This window comes from Equus quagga, chromosome 4 (assembly GCF_021613505.1).
Source record: "Equus quagga isolate Etosha38 chromosome 4, UCLA_HA_Equagga_1.0, whole genome shotgun sequence".
NCBI classification, from domain to species: Eukaryota; Metazoa; Chordata; class Mammalia; order Perissodactyla; family Equidae; genus Equus; species Equus quagga.
Genome location: NC_060270.1, coordinates 64,363,779 through 64,379,599, shown reverse-complemented (window position 1 = coordinate 64,379,599; position 15,821 = coordinate 64,363,779). Strand labels below are relative to the sequence as shown.

At 44.3% G+C, this 15,821-nt stretch overlaps 1 protein-coding gene across 3 annotated transcripts; it reads right to left on the bottom strand.

Moving 5' to 3' along the window:
- Positions 1-286: 286 nt before the first annotated feature.
- On the bottom strand, positions 287-14,837 carry POLR2D (RNA polymerase II subunit D). Of its 3 annotated transcripts, XM_046658031.1 has the most exons (4): positions 14,053-14,180; positions 8,549-8,729; positions 2,232-2,327; positions 287-660 (listed from the first exon to the last, which is right to left on the bottom strand). In XM_046658031.1, exons 1-4 carry the CDS (start codon positions 14,123-14,125, stop codon positions 582-584), a joined length of 429 nt encoding a protein of 142 aa, XP_046513987.1. In that variant the 5' UTR covers positions 14,126-14,180; the 3' UTR covers positions 287-581. The 3 variants fall into 3 exon arrangements, with proteins under 3 accessions (XP_046513987.1, XP_046513985.1, XP_046513986.1); XM_046658029.1 differs by lacking the exon at positions 8,549-8,729 and having other exon boundaries at positions 14,053-14,818; XM_046658030.1 differs by lacking the exons at positions 2,232-2,327; positions 8,549-8,729 and having other exon boundaries at positions 14,053-14,837.
- Positions 14,838-15,821: the final 984 nt, after the last annotated feature.

Below are 15,821 nucleotides of genomic sequence, written 5' to 3'. Positions count from 1 at the left end.
TTTTTTTTTTTTGCTCAGGAAGACTGGCCCTGAGCTAACATCTGTGCTCATCTTCCTCTACTTTATATGTGGGACGCCTGCCACAGCATAGCTTGCCAAGCAGTGCCATGTCCACAAATGGGAACCGAACCGGCGAACCTCGGGCCAGCGAAGCAGAACGTGCACATTTAACTGCTGCGCCACTGGGCCAGCCCCTCTAGTATAGTTCTGAAAACCATAAACACATTGAAATTAAAACATAAAATGTTAGGAATCAAAAATAACACAGGGGCCAAAGACCATGGTATGAGGTAGTCCATAACGTAGTTTATATGCATATCACCCTGCCTCATCCTTCCCAGAGGCAGGCTCAGGAAGCCACAGGGAGCCACTGAAAGGCCTCTTCAAGATGACATGGCCATCACCGTCCAAGTGTCAAGTTTGAAACAGCAACCTAAACCAAGACCAAGCTGGGCTGTTCTATCCAAAGGAAGCCCACGTGTCTTCTGCAACAGAATTTCTGTGCAGGTGAGCCCCAGCCCCAGGACAGTGGTGCTGTGCTGGGGAGGTGGCTCCCTGAGCAGGAGAGTGATGTCTGGAGATTAATATTGAAAGCTGCGCTTGGTCTGGATGTCATCAAGAATCTGCTGTAGCTCCTCATCTTCAAACCGCCCCTCGAGGCTGCAAGAAGAAAACCAAGAGAAGTGAGTGTCTTAGTGATAGACGATGTTCCCACGCTTCTTTAACGCATGCTCAGCTTTGAGCACCATGGGCCCACTTCTCCATTTACCCCCAAACACTGACACCTTTACATTTCAACCATATTTCTTTCCTGCCTTTCCTTTTAAAAACATTATGAAGTATTTCAAACATATAAAAGGTACAGAAAATAAGTAAACTTAACTCGATTTAGATTTCTTTACTAAATATAACAGGAACAAACTGATGGCTCTGTATGCGCTCCCATCCCAGTATCTGCCCCTCCTTCCCCAGAAGTAATCACTATCCTAAATTTGGTATTTATCATTCTTATACACATTTCTAGACTTACTATATGTACATGTAAATGCATCTATAAGCAATATGCAGCAGTTTCTAAACTTTATAAGAAATGGCATTACAGTGTATGTATCCTTCCGCAATTTTCTTGCTCAAACGTCATTGTGGCATTTGGAGGACATTATTCCGTGTTGTTCTAGTTCATTAATTATTTCACTGTTATATAATAAACACTGTTTGATCACACATGATTTAGTCATCTATTCTCTTGCTGACTGAGACTATTGTCAAGTTTCTGCTGTCACTAGCAACGCTGCAACTCCAAGGCACTAACACTGGAACGCGCATCTCCCTTTAACCCGCACAAGATGCTTTCAGGGCATGTACTCAGGAATCGATTCTGGGGTCATATGGTACAGTCATCTTTACTACACGTAGCTAAATTATTCTTCAAAGTGACTCTACTAACTTGCACTTTTTTTTTTATTAAAGACTGGCACCTGAGCTAACAACTGTGGCCAATCTTTTGTCCCCCCTGCTTTTTCTCCTCAAATCCCCCCAGTACACAGTTGCACATTTTAGTTGTGTGCCCTTCTAGTGTGGCAATGTGGGATGCTGCCTCAGCGTGGCCCGACGAGCAGTGCCATGTCCGAACCCAGGATCTGAACCTGTGAAACCCCGGGCTGCCAAAGCAGAGCATGCGAACTTAACCACTCGGTCATGGGGCCGGCCCCCTAACTTGCACTCTCAGCATGAGTGTATAAGTTTCAGATGTTCCACATTTTTGCTAACAGATGGTATTTATAAGTCCATCATTCTCATACTCTTAAAAAAGGCACTCTCATTCAATGTTGGTGACATCTATCCAGATTTTAAATGCACACACCTTTTATTCATTTATTTAATTTCCTATTTAATTTTTTTTTGGTGAGGAAGCGTAGCCCTGAGCTAACATCTGTTGCCAATCTTCCTCTTTTTTTTCTGTCTCCCCAAGTCTCAGTACACAGCTGTTTATCTTAGTTGCAAGTCCTGCTAGTTCTTCTATATGGGATGCTGCCACAGCATGGCTTGATGAGCAGTGTGTAGGTCCATGCCCAGGATCGGAACCAGCGAACTGTGGGCCACCGAAGCAGCACATGCGAACTTCACCACTACACCACCAGGCCAGCCCCAGCGTGTACCTTTTAGACACAATAATTCTACTTGTAAGAATTTATACAATACACACAGAGCCTATCACAACTGGTACTAACCTTGGGATCAGAGCCTTGGACTCCTCAGCAGTCTCTGGACAAAGGTTGGCCAAACAGGCCAACTCAAACTTATGAAGCTTCTTCTGAAGCAACAAGCTGATCATAGCAAAGAAAATCAAAACAAACAAAAATCAAATGATGAATAGGAAACAGAAGATCAAATGTAGCTAGCTTCAAGGAAGAGAAAAAGTACAGCACTTGCAACCTTTCCATTATGGTTAGGCTGGCTGCAAAACCGTACTTTCAAATCACTTCCTGTTCCTATTCCTGGAGAACAGGAAGTTACAACAAAATCAGGCAGAGACAATGCAAGTAAAGAGAGCACACCAGGGCAGAGAACCCTTGCTATGATAAGTTTTGGAAAATTACTACATACCTCAAGGACTATACAACCTTTCCCCTAGGAATTTATTTTGTTGCTCTCTGCTCTTCCTACCACTTTTTCTTGCTTCCTTTGATTATTAATTATATGTCAAACACATGATGTTATATGTTCTCAAGCTATTAGGTATTTTGACTTAAAGTGTGTAAACTGCATTTTATCTTAAATATACTTCTAGTTCAAACTGTATAAAAGAATATTGTCACTACAAATCATAACTTGGATTTTCACGCATCTACCTGTTAAAATAGAGCTCATCCACATTAAATTTGGTTTCAGAGAGGACCTTAATTATGCATTCAGAAACAAAACATTTACTGTGCTTATCAAACTCTATTATAAGCACATGAGTTATTGTACAAAATTTAGAAAAGACAGAAAGATAGAAAATAAAAGCTACCCATATAGCTACCTAAACAAAATCAACGTTACCATCCTAGCACACCATTCCAAACGTTTCTCTGTTTTGGAATATAAACTCACACATTCTGTTTTGTAACTTTTTGTCACTTAATAAAGCTATTTTCATTTGGTAAAGAAAATACTGTAAACTTAGGTAGGAAGAGGTTCAATAATATAGCATACATATGTGTGTGGAGGGATTTGTTGTAAAATGAACACATGCTCTTTTACAAACAATACAAAAGAAAATGCCAAAATGGTGAAAACAACCTGAAGTTCTACCCAGAAATAATCAGTGTTAACATTTGCTTGGAGATCCCTTTCTCTTCCTCTCTTTATAGAATATTTCAAAACAAAAGGAATCATAAAAAATGTCATTCTGTAACTGGCCTTTTTCATTCAACAGCAGCTGTTTTCCATGTTAGTACACATATAACTCTACCTTAGACACAGCATTCCACTGAAAAATGCCACAATTTATATATCAAATTTTCTGCTGTTGAATATCTCAGTTGTTTCCATCATTTTAAATGTTTTTTTTTTTTTCTTTTCTTTGCTGAGGAAGATTCGCCCTGACCTAACATCCATACCAACCTGCTGCAGGAGATCATAGCAGCATTCTTGCTAGGCTGTAAGACTAGGCTGATACCAGATTGCTTGTGCCTTGGAATCAAAGGCTGGAAGGAAATATCTTATCGAGCATGAAGCCAAGGGGCTTAGGAACACCAGGCCATTGCAAGAACGGAATGCCATCTGCCTACCTTGCTGACTGTTCTTAAGATACTCCCCAAGTGAATGACCCGGGATGGGCTGGTGTGCTTTGGGGGGATGAAGAATAGAACCTTTGGACTTTGGCTTGCGTGTCCCTGCAGGCATGAGTTCCTGCTATTGTACATGCTTGAGATTCTTTACCCTCAAATAAATACGTGGTGATCCAAGGGACCTCACCTCAGTCCTTGAGGCTGATGGTCCCATCCCACTGAATAATATAGATTGTGTTCTGTGTATTAATTCCATCTGCCCCTTCGGCTGGCTGCCTAGCTGGTCTCAGCAGCACCAACCTTCCTCTATTTTTTAGTATGTGAGCCACCACCACAGCACAGCCACTAACAGAGCAGTGTAGGTCCACACCTGGGAACTGAACCTGGGCCACTGAATTTAACCACTAGGCAACCGGGGCTGGCCTTTTAAATGGTTTTTGAAGATCACTGTAAATGCATACTACTTTGTGCACTTGATTAAAAAAGAAAAACCAAAAAACAGTAATCAAAGATTGGCACCTGAGCTAACATCTGTTGCCAATCTTTTTTTTTTCTCTTCTTTTCCCCCAAAGCCCCCCAGTACATAGTTGTATATTCTAGTTGTAGGTCCTTCTGGTTGTGCTATGTGGGATGCTGCCTCAGCATGGCCTGACGAGTGGTGCCATGTCCACCTACATCCACGATCTGAACCAGGGAAATCCCGGGTCACCTAAGCGGAGTACACAAACTTAACCACTCAGTTACGGAGCCAGTCCTATCACCGTGTCTTAAAGATAAATTTTTTGGACAATTCTTTTTTTTCAAGGAAGATCAGCCCTGAGCTAACTGCTGCCAATATTCCTCTTTTTGCTGAGGAAGACTGGCCCTGAGCTAACACCCATGCCCATCTTCCTCTACTTTATATGTGGGACGCCTACCACAGCATGACTTTTGCCAAGCAGTGCCATGTCTGTACCCAGGATCAGAACTGGTGAACCCCAGGCTGCTGAGAAGTGGAACATGCGCACTTAACTGCTGTGCCACCAGGCCAGCCCTCTGACAATTCTTAAAATCTAAGATCATTTTATTAAGCCCCCTCACACCAATTTCCTTGAGGATTTAGAATTTAGAATGGCACCAACTGTATACATTAATTTGGGAAGAACTGACATTTTTTCAACGTTAAGACCTTTTATTCATGAGTGTGTAATCTCACCTTCATTTACTCCGGTCAACTTTTAGGCCCAAGTGTTTCTAGTTTCACGTGGAAGCTCTGCACATTTCCTTCCAATCTTTTCTCCATGCACACACTCTCACTTTTAGAACAGATTATATACTTCATATAGTTTTATCACCTTCATTTTCTATACACTTACCATATGTGAACATCTTTCATTTTCTGTTACAATTTTTTTTTAATGCTCTTTTGTTTATTCCATGAAGATGAGGCATGAGCAAGACACGGTGTAATCCTTGAGATGCTTACACCTCAGTGAAAAAGACATACATACAACTGGGGGTATGTTCTAGAATAGAACCATGAAACAATGCTGTGGGATCCCTGAAGAGGGAGGGAGATGGTCCAGCCAGAGGACTTGGGACAGATTCCGGGGCAGGAGTATTCTGAGCAAGGGTTGGTTTGAAGGATGCGTAGGGACTGGCCAAGTAGGGGGAAGGGAAAGGAAGTTTTCCAGACACTTTTCAGATTTGTAGAGTGGAGATCATAATTAGAAGCCTCAGAAAGTTGTTTGAGAACAAATGAGATAGTATGTGTGAAAAAACAAACTTGGCAAACCATCAAATCCAAGAACATGAAGCTATCTATCAGCATAGGCACGCTCAGAACTGTGCTGCAGAAACACACCGGTTGAGTGTAGAGAATGGCAAGGGGGTGGCGGAGACAGAGAGTTGAGAGTCTCTATCAGATGCCACTGGTCCTACCTGGGGAGGGACTAAGCAAGGGGGAGGAGGAGCAGAGAGGAACGCTCAGGATGCTGGGAGAAGAGAGTGTGCCTCCACATCGCCAGGCCCCCGAACGTGCTTGGCGCAGTGCTTCTTGCCTAGCAGGCTCGAGCGATGCTAAGTAGATGAATGACAGGAGCAGCCCCTGTTGCCTGATCAATACATACATACAGTCTCCCACTGTGTGATCCAAGTGGGAAGAGGACAGCATCAGTATGACACAGTGCTTCACTACCTTGGAATTGGAAGACTCGTTGTATTGGTGGCATTCCATGTCACCCCACGTGGAATTAGGCATTTTGCTTTCCTGGGAGACTCCAGGGCAGTAACACTGGGGGGAACATCATCCATACTCCTCTGCTGAGAGCTGGCAGAGCAGAGGTGTCAGACAGGGATGAGGGTGCAGAGGTGGGCACACCCTTCTCCAGGGGTCTCCTCTGACCTGCTGCAGCTGGTGTGCCCTCCTCCCTGATTTGGACATGGTACCATGTTCATCCCAAATGACATAAATTGATGGATTTCAAATCCATTTGGGTAGCAAAGCACCTGGAAGTCATGGTGCTTTGTGTGGAATGCCTTGAAATACTGATAAATTTAATTCCATTGTGTGAAACAGGAACACTTTTGTTAGCAGGAAAGCCAACTACATTATATGTGCATTATGTTTCAGTCACAAACAGAACACAGGCTGTCAAGTTCATCAATGCCCAATGCCTCAGAGGCCCTCTGCTTTCTTTTCTCAGTGAGCGGCACCACTGGCCTCCCAGAAACTAAGGTACAAATCCAGAGATATCCTTGACTACTTCTCCTTCTGCTTGCCCACATCCCCACTCCCAATCCACATCTATCCAATGACCAAGCTCCATGAAATTGTCTCCAAAGTTAGCTCCTGATTCTGAATGCTTTTCTCTGTCCTCACTCCCACTAGTTTCTTTCAGACAACCACCATCTCTCACCTGAATTACAGCATCAACCTCACCCGCCTCCAAGTCACAGCAGCCAGTGACTTTTCTAAAACACCAATCCAATGGAGTCATTCCACTGCACCCAACTTTCAGGGGCTCCCAAGCAGTTTACAAGACCCGATCTGACCCATGAATGGCCCTGCAGTCTAATTTTCCCCAGCTTCACTGCCATATTCTACATTTTTAGCCAAACAGAATTATTTGCTCTTTGGGACTGTGTTGTGTTCTCTCTGGCTGGAACATCTCCCTTCTGTACCACAATTTTTTCTTTTTCCTTTTTTTTGAGGAAGATTAGCCCTGAGTTAACTACTGCCAATCCTCCTCTTTTGGCTGAGGAAGACTGGCCCTGAGCTAACATCCGTGCCCATCTTCCTCTACTTTATACATGGGATGCCTACCACAGCATGGCTTTTTGCCAAGTGATGCCATGTCCGCACCTGGAATCCGAACCGGCGAAACCCAGGCCACCGAGAAGCAGAACGTGAGAACTTAACCGCTGCGCCACAGGGATGGCCCCATACCACAATTTTTAATGATAATATAGGAGCCCATCGAATGAATTTTCCACAGTTTATTTAATTACTGTAGAATGTTTAGGTTGTGTTTTTGACTTTTGGCTATTATAAATAGCTCTCTAAAGAGTATCTGTGTATATACATCTTTTTTTTCCACCTGCTCTTCCTAAGGACAGCACATCTCAAACATGTTCATCAGAGTAGAACAAACAAGTGTTCTCAGGTGACCTGGGGACATAGGCTCAAATGACTCTGCAACCGCAAAGTTGTCAGTCTCATGATTTAATGCAATAATTCATATACATTTTTTGTTTTACTCCACAATATGCTGGCATCTGTTTGCTTCAATGCAGAAATGTTTTAAATCACTCATCATCAAGTGAAACTGATACTTTAGCAAGACAGGATGTTGTTCCTGGGTCTCATATATGCCGTAGCACATCACAGTTTCCCATGGTACACCCAACCCCTGTGAGAAACAATGCCTTAGGAAAAGATGCCAAAAGTCGGTCATGTTTTGAAAGATAAAGCAAGGATCCAGAAAGAACACTTCTGCTTTATATTTACTAACATATAAAGATCTCTAAGACATTTCAGGTGAATAATAAATAGGGCCTGGCCTGGTGGCGTAGTAGTTAAGTGTGCACGCTTCGCTTCAGCAGCCCAGGGTTCGCAGGTTCAGATCCTGGGCACAGACCTACACACCACTCATCAAGCCATGCTGTGGCGGCATCCCACATTAAAAAAATAGAAGAAGACTGGCAATGGATGTTAGCTCAGGGCCAATCTTCCTCACCAATAAATAAATAAACAAACCTGTGGAAAAAACCAAAAGAAAATAGGGGCCAGCCCTGTGATGTAGTGGTTAAGTTTGGCATGCTCTGCTTCGGTGTCCCAGGTTTGCAGGTTTGGATCCTGGGCATGACCTACACCACTCATCAGTCATGCTGTGGTGGAGACTCACATATAAAGTGGAAGAAGACTGGCAAGGATGTTAGCTCAGGGCTAATCTTCCTCAGCAAAAAGCCCAAAACTCCACAGAACAATGCCATGTGTTTTTTATAGCTGTATATACATATGTGAATGCAGGGGGAAAGATCTAGAGGGCTAACAACAAACTGCTAACAGTAGTTACTTTGTGAGGAGACAACTGGGATGTGGGGTATAAGACAAGGTGGCCAAAGAGGATTTAGGCCTTAGGAGCAATTTTTAAATTTTTGACAAAAACATTATTTTATTTACATTAAACCTACAGACGACAGCCATGGAGGTGGGGCAGGGGGAGGAAGCAGCATTCCACCTGCAGATGTCCAACACTCTGGATTGACAAAAACTTTCTTTTAGCACTCACCTACGGACACTGGCAATGGTCTCTCTGTTTTTGAAACGACTGAATCGGGCAGTGTAGTTTAAAGTTTTCATGAAGACCTCAGAAAGTTCCTGTTCATCCTCTGCACTCTCATTCTGTTGCTTTCGATGCTCCAGAAGCATATGAACTTCTGAATTTAGAAGCGTCTCAGCTGTTTCAAACTCTATTTGTGAGAAGCATAAATGTCAGCTGAAAATATTCCTTCAAAAGTCAGCTTCCAAATGTTCATTTTACCTCTGAGACTAACAGCAGGTCTCTGTGCCTGCAGGAATCCAGAGGCTTCATATCCCACAACTCTACCTTCATCCAGACTTGGGCGCCACCAGCCACAGTGGAGGCCATGAGATACTAAAATTTAGCTCATGTGGGCTAGACAGTTTCTAACGTTAAAGAACCTGATCTCAACATGTTAATAAATAACGACACATCATTATCCTAATTAGGCCAGTTATTGATTTCAAAATAGAGCATAACCAACAATTATTTCCCTTTAGCTTGCATGAGCTGATAAGGTTTATATTTCCATAATGTTAATATACTCTGAATTTTAAGAATTATTACATGTTACAGAGGGCCAGTGTTCGGAAACACAGATTAATAACATACCCCAAATTCTATTTTTATACTTGTACAAATCTATAATTTGCCCCTTCACTCAGTTCACTGCCTATTATGTACTACCAGGCATTGGGCTTGGCGCTAGAAGTCCCTACTCTCTGGATTTCATAGTCTAATACAGTCTATCAACTGAACCTAATTCAACTATTTACCATGGCACAGATCTCTTGCCCTTGATACTCATTTAAAACAATCCTCTTGACGAGTAAGAATACCTACAAGCAATCTTTAAAAAACTAGGTTTGAAGGAGAAAAAGATACTCATGGCTCCTTAACGTAATAAATGGTAACCTTTTCCTCTATTTTCAGAATAACAGTTAAAAATGGTATCCTGGGGCCAGCCCTGTGGCCAAGTGTTTAAGTTCATGCACTCCACTTCAGCGGCCCAGGGTTCGGTGATTCAGATCCTGGGTGCGGACCTAGCACTGCTCGTCAAGCCATGCTGTGGCAGCGCCCCACATAGAACTAGAATGACTTACAACTGGGATATACAACTATGTACTGGGGCTTCAGGGAGAAAAAAAAAAAGGGGAAGATTGGCAACAGATGTTAGCTCAGGGCCAATCTTCCTCACCAAAAAGAGAAAAACAAATGGTATTATCTCCTTGGGAAGATGATCATCTCCCTTACATTCTCATAGGACTATACCTCCTTAATACTTACTACAAGGTATTAGAGATGGTTTTTATCTGCCTTTCCCTTATCAGCGAGCTCTCCCAGAGCAGGAACCATCCACAAACACGAATTCATGTTTATAATCCCACAGCGATGAAGAGGAAGCAACAGTGAGAAGAATCCAAAATCACTTGCGATTTGGCATTTGCCTGTGGTGTACGTTTACTATCGGGGAGCTCACCAACACCTCTCTCAGAATAACGCCTTCCCATTTCTTGGGCCAGGCGACAAGAGCTTCTCTCTTCTTTCACAACAGCCTACGTGGGAAGCTGGCGAAAGGCAGGCTGGGTCAGGAGGAAACTGCTTTTACTTGAAAACGTTTTCATTGCTACTGAATATAATCAGCACACAAAAGGTATTTTCCACCTGAGGGCAGCAGTGTGAACAAGAGGAAGCTCCGAGCTAATTCCAGTCCAAGGGGCCAAGCTGGTGAGGACAGATGAAGGAACCACTGCCCCACAGCAATGAGTGGACAAGGCATTCAACATCAGGACCGTATGACTCCAAATCTCTGATGCGGGAGTAACAACTGACATAAGAAAAAAAAAGCAGCAGCAGCTAACTAGCAGGTGAGTCTCAGCTTCTGACGCTGCAGCACTAATATAACCTTAGAAAATGGAAATTAAGAGGCTAAATAAGACTTACTAATAAGAATTTAAGGCTCCTGAAAAATCAGCCAAACTTAGAGATGCCTCCCTTTCTACACTAAACCAAAGTTATCTTTTTTTTTTTTAAAGATTTTATTTTTCCTTTTTCCTCCCCAAAGCCCCATGGTACACAGTCGTGTATGTTTAGTTGTGGCATGTGGGACGCCGCCTCAGCATGGCTTGAGGAGCAGTGCCATGTCCGCGCCCAGGATTCGAACCGGTGGAACCCTGGGCTGCCGAAGCGGAGCTCGCGAACTTAACCACTCGGCCACGGGGCTGACTCCCAAAGTTACCTTTTAAATGTAGTAGGATGGAACTTTCAGGACACCAGGAGACTAGTCACCATCCCTATTCCTCACTGAGAGCAATGCCCAAGTACTATGGATACATCACCCTCACTCCTTTCAACCAAGGAAAGGTCAAGGCAGCCAAGCCCTGCCTTTGAGGACAGAGGAGAGGGGTGCCTGAGACCCACCGTGGAGCCTTGGGGGAAGCATTCCCAGGATCTGGCATCAATCAACGTGGAGAGGAGGAGTGGTTCAGGCACTTTTTTGTAACTACAGAGAAGCAACCCAAGACCTCTCCCCATGGCTAATCCCAACAAACCTTTTTTAGGTGACCATAGACACACACACACTCACATATACAGACACACACACACAGACATATTATACATCATTTATTTGGGAAACAAAAGGAAATAGATCAGGGATTATGCATGTTATTCTCCCTCTGTGCAGATATTTTAAGAACAATAGCCACGATTTATTAATCTCTGTTCCTGTAAGAAGGAAAACAATTCCTTGGTCAGTGCCTCATCTGGGAATTTTCTTGAGGATTCTTTATTACAATCATTAATAAATGTTTTATGACAAGGGTGGTGATTTCAGATGGTCTTCTTATACATTTTTCTCTCTAGAATAAAATGGTTTAGGGGATTTCTTTAGTTGTGGGAGGGAGTGACTGGGATTGAATCATCTTTTTTGGAAAAAGTGGCTTACTTCCTAATTATATACAGCTGCTGTTAATTACATCGCACTGATGCAGGACAAATGTTAACTGTGGGCAAACATGCTTGTGAAAACTACCACTACAAATACCCAGAAGAGGGGCCGGCCCAGTGACACAGCGGTTAAGTTCGCACGTTCCGATTGGGCGGCCTGGGGTTCGCCAGTTCGGATGCGGGTGTGGACGTGGCACTGCTCAGCAAGCCATGCTGTGGTAGGCGTCCCACACATAAAGTGGAGGAAGATGGGCACGGATGTGAGCTCAGGGCCAGCCTTCCTCAGCAAAAAGAGGAGGATTGGCAGCAGATGTTAGCTCAGGGCTAATCTTCCTCAAAACAAAACAAAACAAAACACAAATTCCCGAAGCTTGCAATCATCTCATCCATTCTTTCAGTCCTACAATGAAATATCACACATTTGTTTACTTTCCATCCTATAGCAAAGACTTTCCTTATCTTTTAAGTACTTACTGTTAAGTACAATATATCTACATACATTCTGAAATACTTAATAAACATTTTATATGCCTATATCAGCTGCGAAGTTAAAGATAGATATTTAGAACTGATACACTGTTAATTGATAAGATCTAAAATCTAATTATACACAATTCAATAAAATGTTCATGTGTACCAGCTGCTACCTGGTTTTATTAAAACAAACATTTTCAGTGTTAAAAAAAACACTAAATAAAAAGCACGTAGATAAAACTCAACTACAAAAAAACTGGCTTAATTTATCATGAAATTAAGAAAACTAGTTCCCTCCTAGTTATTACACCTTAAAAAAGAAACAAACAGGGGCTGGCCCAGTGGCCAAGTGGTTAACTTCATGGGATCCGCTTTGGCAGGTGGCCCAGGGTTTCGCCAGTTCAGATCCTGGGCGCAGACATGGCACTGCTCATCAAGCCACGCTGAGGCGGCCTCCCACACAGCAGAGCCAGAAGGACCTACAACTATGTACTGGGGGGCTTTAGGGAGAAAGAAGAGGGGAAAAAAAAGAAGATTGGCAACAGATGCCAATCTCTAAAACAAAAAGAAACATATTTCCATTATGCCAAAAACTTCTATGAAGCTATTCTTCGAAAACATTTGACCTCGAGTCTACGAAATAAAAAACCGGAAGCAAGCTATATGTCTATTAATAGATAAATAGCATTATGGTACAATCATTAAGTACTATCTAGCCCTTTAAAAAAATAAGACAGTTCTCTACAATATATTGTCAAATTTTTTAAAAGCTATAGGATTTCTATAGCATAATTCCATTTTTGCAAAGAAAAAAGTGTACACGTATATATTATCGATGAATAAGCATAAAATGAGTCTGGAAGGATAAGCACTAAAATGTTTACAGTGCTTCCCTCTGGGTGATGAGGGTGTGGAGTTTCACTTGTTGCTGTGGATACAATTTCTAAAACAGGAGGGTATTGTTAAGGTTTCCCCCACTTACTTCATGTTCTTCGGTATCTGTAAGATATGGTAGTTTAAAATCTGAAGCTTCCTGCTTATTGTGGGTTTCTAAACTACAAGGACAGTACATCCCACCGTGCCGAGGAAGTTCCCCGACATCGAAATGCGCTCTCCTCCTCGCCGTCTGCCAGCCTACATCTACCAGATACAACTAACAGTGTATCAGTTCTAAATATGTTGTCTTTAACTTCTCAGCTGATATAGGCATTATCAAACGTTTATTAAATACTTCAGAATGTATGTAGATACACTGTACTTAACAGTAAGTACTTAAAAGATAAGGAAAGTCTTGGCTGTAGGATGGAAACCAAACACTACCCAGGCTCCTCTGAGCCCTCTTCTCGACTAGGCCTCAACTTCGGCCCATAAAGACTTGAACAAAACACTCTCCTGATTTCTAACCGCTCACGGCCGCATCCCTAGGATGGCCCAAGCCCCTTTAAAGCGCCTGCCCGTGAAAACGCAAGGCCGCTAAAATAACTCACTGTTGGCTCCAGCCAACACCTGCAGAGAGGGTCCCTGTCTCTCAGCCCAGGGGCAGGGCAGGGGCCTAACTTCCATAGGCGCCAGTGAACAAACACAAACGGGTTTTAAGTGGACCAACGCCCCCCTCCCCGCTGCCTGTAGTTTTTCACTTCCCTGACTCTACCGAACCCCACTATTCCCTCATGCTCCCTTTAAAACGCCAGATCGGTCCACGCTGGACTCCTTCCCCGCCGCACCATAGCGTTAGTGACTTCCACCTGCCCTGCCCACTTGGCGGGAGCCGGCTTTGCTCTGACACATCCCGCCAGCACCCTCCGGCTATCAGGTAAGACAAGCGACTTAAACAGGCACAGGAGGCCGCCAGGGGGCAGCGCGGGCCGGGTGCCGAACCGCGCCGGCCGTCTCTCGAGGCCACGCGTCGGGGCGGCCGGGCCTCCCGGGCCCGCATCCCCTCCTCCGGCCCTCGCCGCCCGGGGACGGCCGGCTGCCTGCCGTAGCCAGATCTTGGTCGGGCGCGGGCGACGCCAGGCCCGCGGCGACTAGGTAGCACGGCGGGGGCCGCCGGGCAGCCCCAGCCCCACCTTTGGGAAAGATGAGCTGTGAGGCGTCCTCCTCCACGTCGCCAGCCCGCGGGTCGCTGCCACCAGCCGCCATCGCCCCGCCTCGCGCCGCCACCCACGCCGCCGGAAGCGGAAGCGCCCAGCCGCCCGCCGCGCTGCGGAAGGGGCGTGGCTGGGGGCGGGGCCAGGGGCGGGGGGACAGGAAGGCGGCCGAGAAAGACGGATCGGCCTTTGGCGGTCCGCGAGCAAGCGGAGGCCCGGCCGAGGCAGGGCGGGCGCCGCCAGTGCTCCTCCTGTTGCCCGGTGCACCCTGTGCCGATCGTCCTGAGACCAGGCGCTGGGCCTTTCCAAGCCCCAGCTTCCTCGCTGTGGAGAAGAGTGGATGAGGAACCTGCTCTCCGGGTGCGGGAAAGGACTGGCGGAAATGCAGGAACGCGCCAAGTGGCTGACCCGAGGAACTCCCGGTGATGGAAAGCTGGGTAGGTGACTACGAAAACATACGGGGGAATTTCTTTCAGTGCCTTAAGCATTTAAAAGTTTTGATTGATTTTTAGTGGATTGTTGTGATACTTCTGAGCTCGTGGACAGTGATACTGAGAGGCCTTTAACACATCTCTTGGAGCATTTGGATGATACATAGAAAAGTAAGCAAATGAAAAATAATGCTGTTTTCAACGCCAAAGAAAACAGAAGGTTGTACCATAAAGGAAATAATCATAGTGCACTACTTGGCTCAGTAGTGAACAATGTTTAGGTATCGTGTAAACTCTGTTAACAAAAAATGAGTTAAGGTATTACTGGACAAGAATATGCGTCTGTATTCCTTTGACTTGTAAATATAATTTTTACAAAATTAGTTTGCTCTGTATCTTTATTTCCAGAAGGACTGTATTGGGTAAAAGAAAAGTTGATTACATAGTATTGGCAGAACTCATTAGTATTTCAAAGTGCTTTCCTAGACAGGTCATTAGAGCTGCCGACAGATGTCCTGATGGAGAGTCCCAGGACGTGCAGCCGCTGGGTATGGAAGTGGACCTGGAACTCAGTGCAGGCCTCTTTCTTCCATCTGTCCATCTAGCAGGCCTTTACAGAACACCTACTGCTCACTGGACCTTACCATGTGCTGGCCCAAAGCTAGGTGGATACCCAACACTTGGTATCCTCTGCACACATACAGCAGGAGAGAAGTCAGCAGGTGAAGAGACTTTCAAGAAAGGAGAATAACAAATAAGACATACGGTGACGTTTCACAGGTTGGTTTGTCTACAACATTTCCATTCGGGAAACCATTATAAACACTGACGTATAAGGCCCTGGGGCTAAACAGATGAATCAGTCACCACAAGGAGCTCGCCAAGAGTAGTTGATGCAAGATCTGGACTTATTTTCCATAATAAAAGACAGAAAGTTGCAAGTAGGATGAGAGAAAGTCAAAAAAAGTGCTGTGGAAGGATGCAGAGGGAAAGAGGTCACTTCTGATTGGGGGTAGGTGAGTTAAGACGATCTGGGGAGCTGGCACTGGAACCGCTCAACATGTAGTCAGTGATGGCGGAGGAGTCATATGAACAAAGTTGTCAGGTACTTAAGAGAAATATTCGCTCTTTAGGGTAAATTCATATTTCAACTTCCTTAAATGTCATTTTCATTATATCATTCTTGAGAAATGAAAGAAAACACAGTAATTATGCAGCCCTCATACTCATTTGCTACATTTTTCATTAATGGTGCTCTATCATTTTTTTCAGTCAAAAGAATAATTTCCCCCTTTTATAACCTTTCAGAGTGCTTCT

Bases quoted from the DNA above. Each gene is read 5' to 3' on its own strand.
- POLR2D (XM_046658029.1), bottom strand. From the start codon at position 14,561: ATGCTTAAGGCACTGAAAGAAATTCCCCCGTATGTTTTCGTAGTCACC. The intron at 2,328-14,052 runs GTGGGGCTGGGG...TGCTATGATCAG, and splicing joins ACAGCTCATCTTTCCCAAAG to CTTGTTGCTTCAGAAGAAGC. The intron at 661-2,231 runs GTTAGTACCAGT...TTCTTCTTGCAG, and splicing joins TCCAAGGCTCTGATCCCAAG to CCTCGAGGGGCGGTTTGAAG.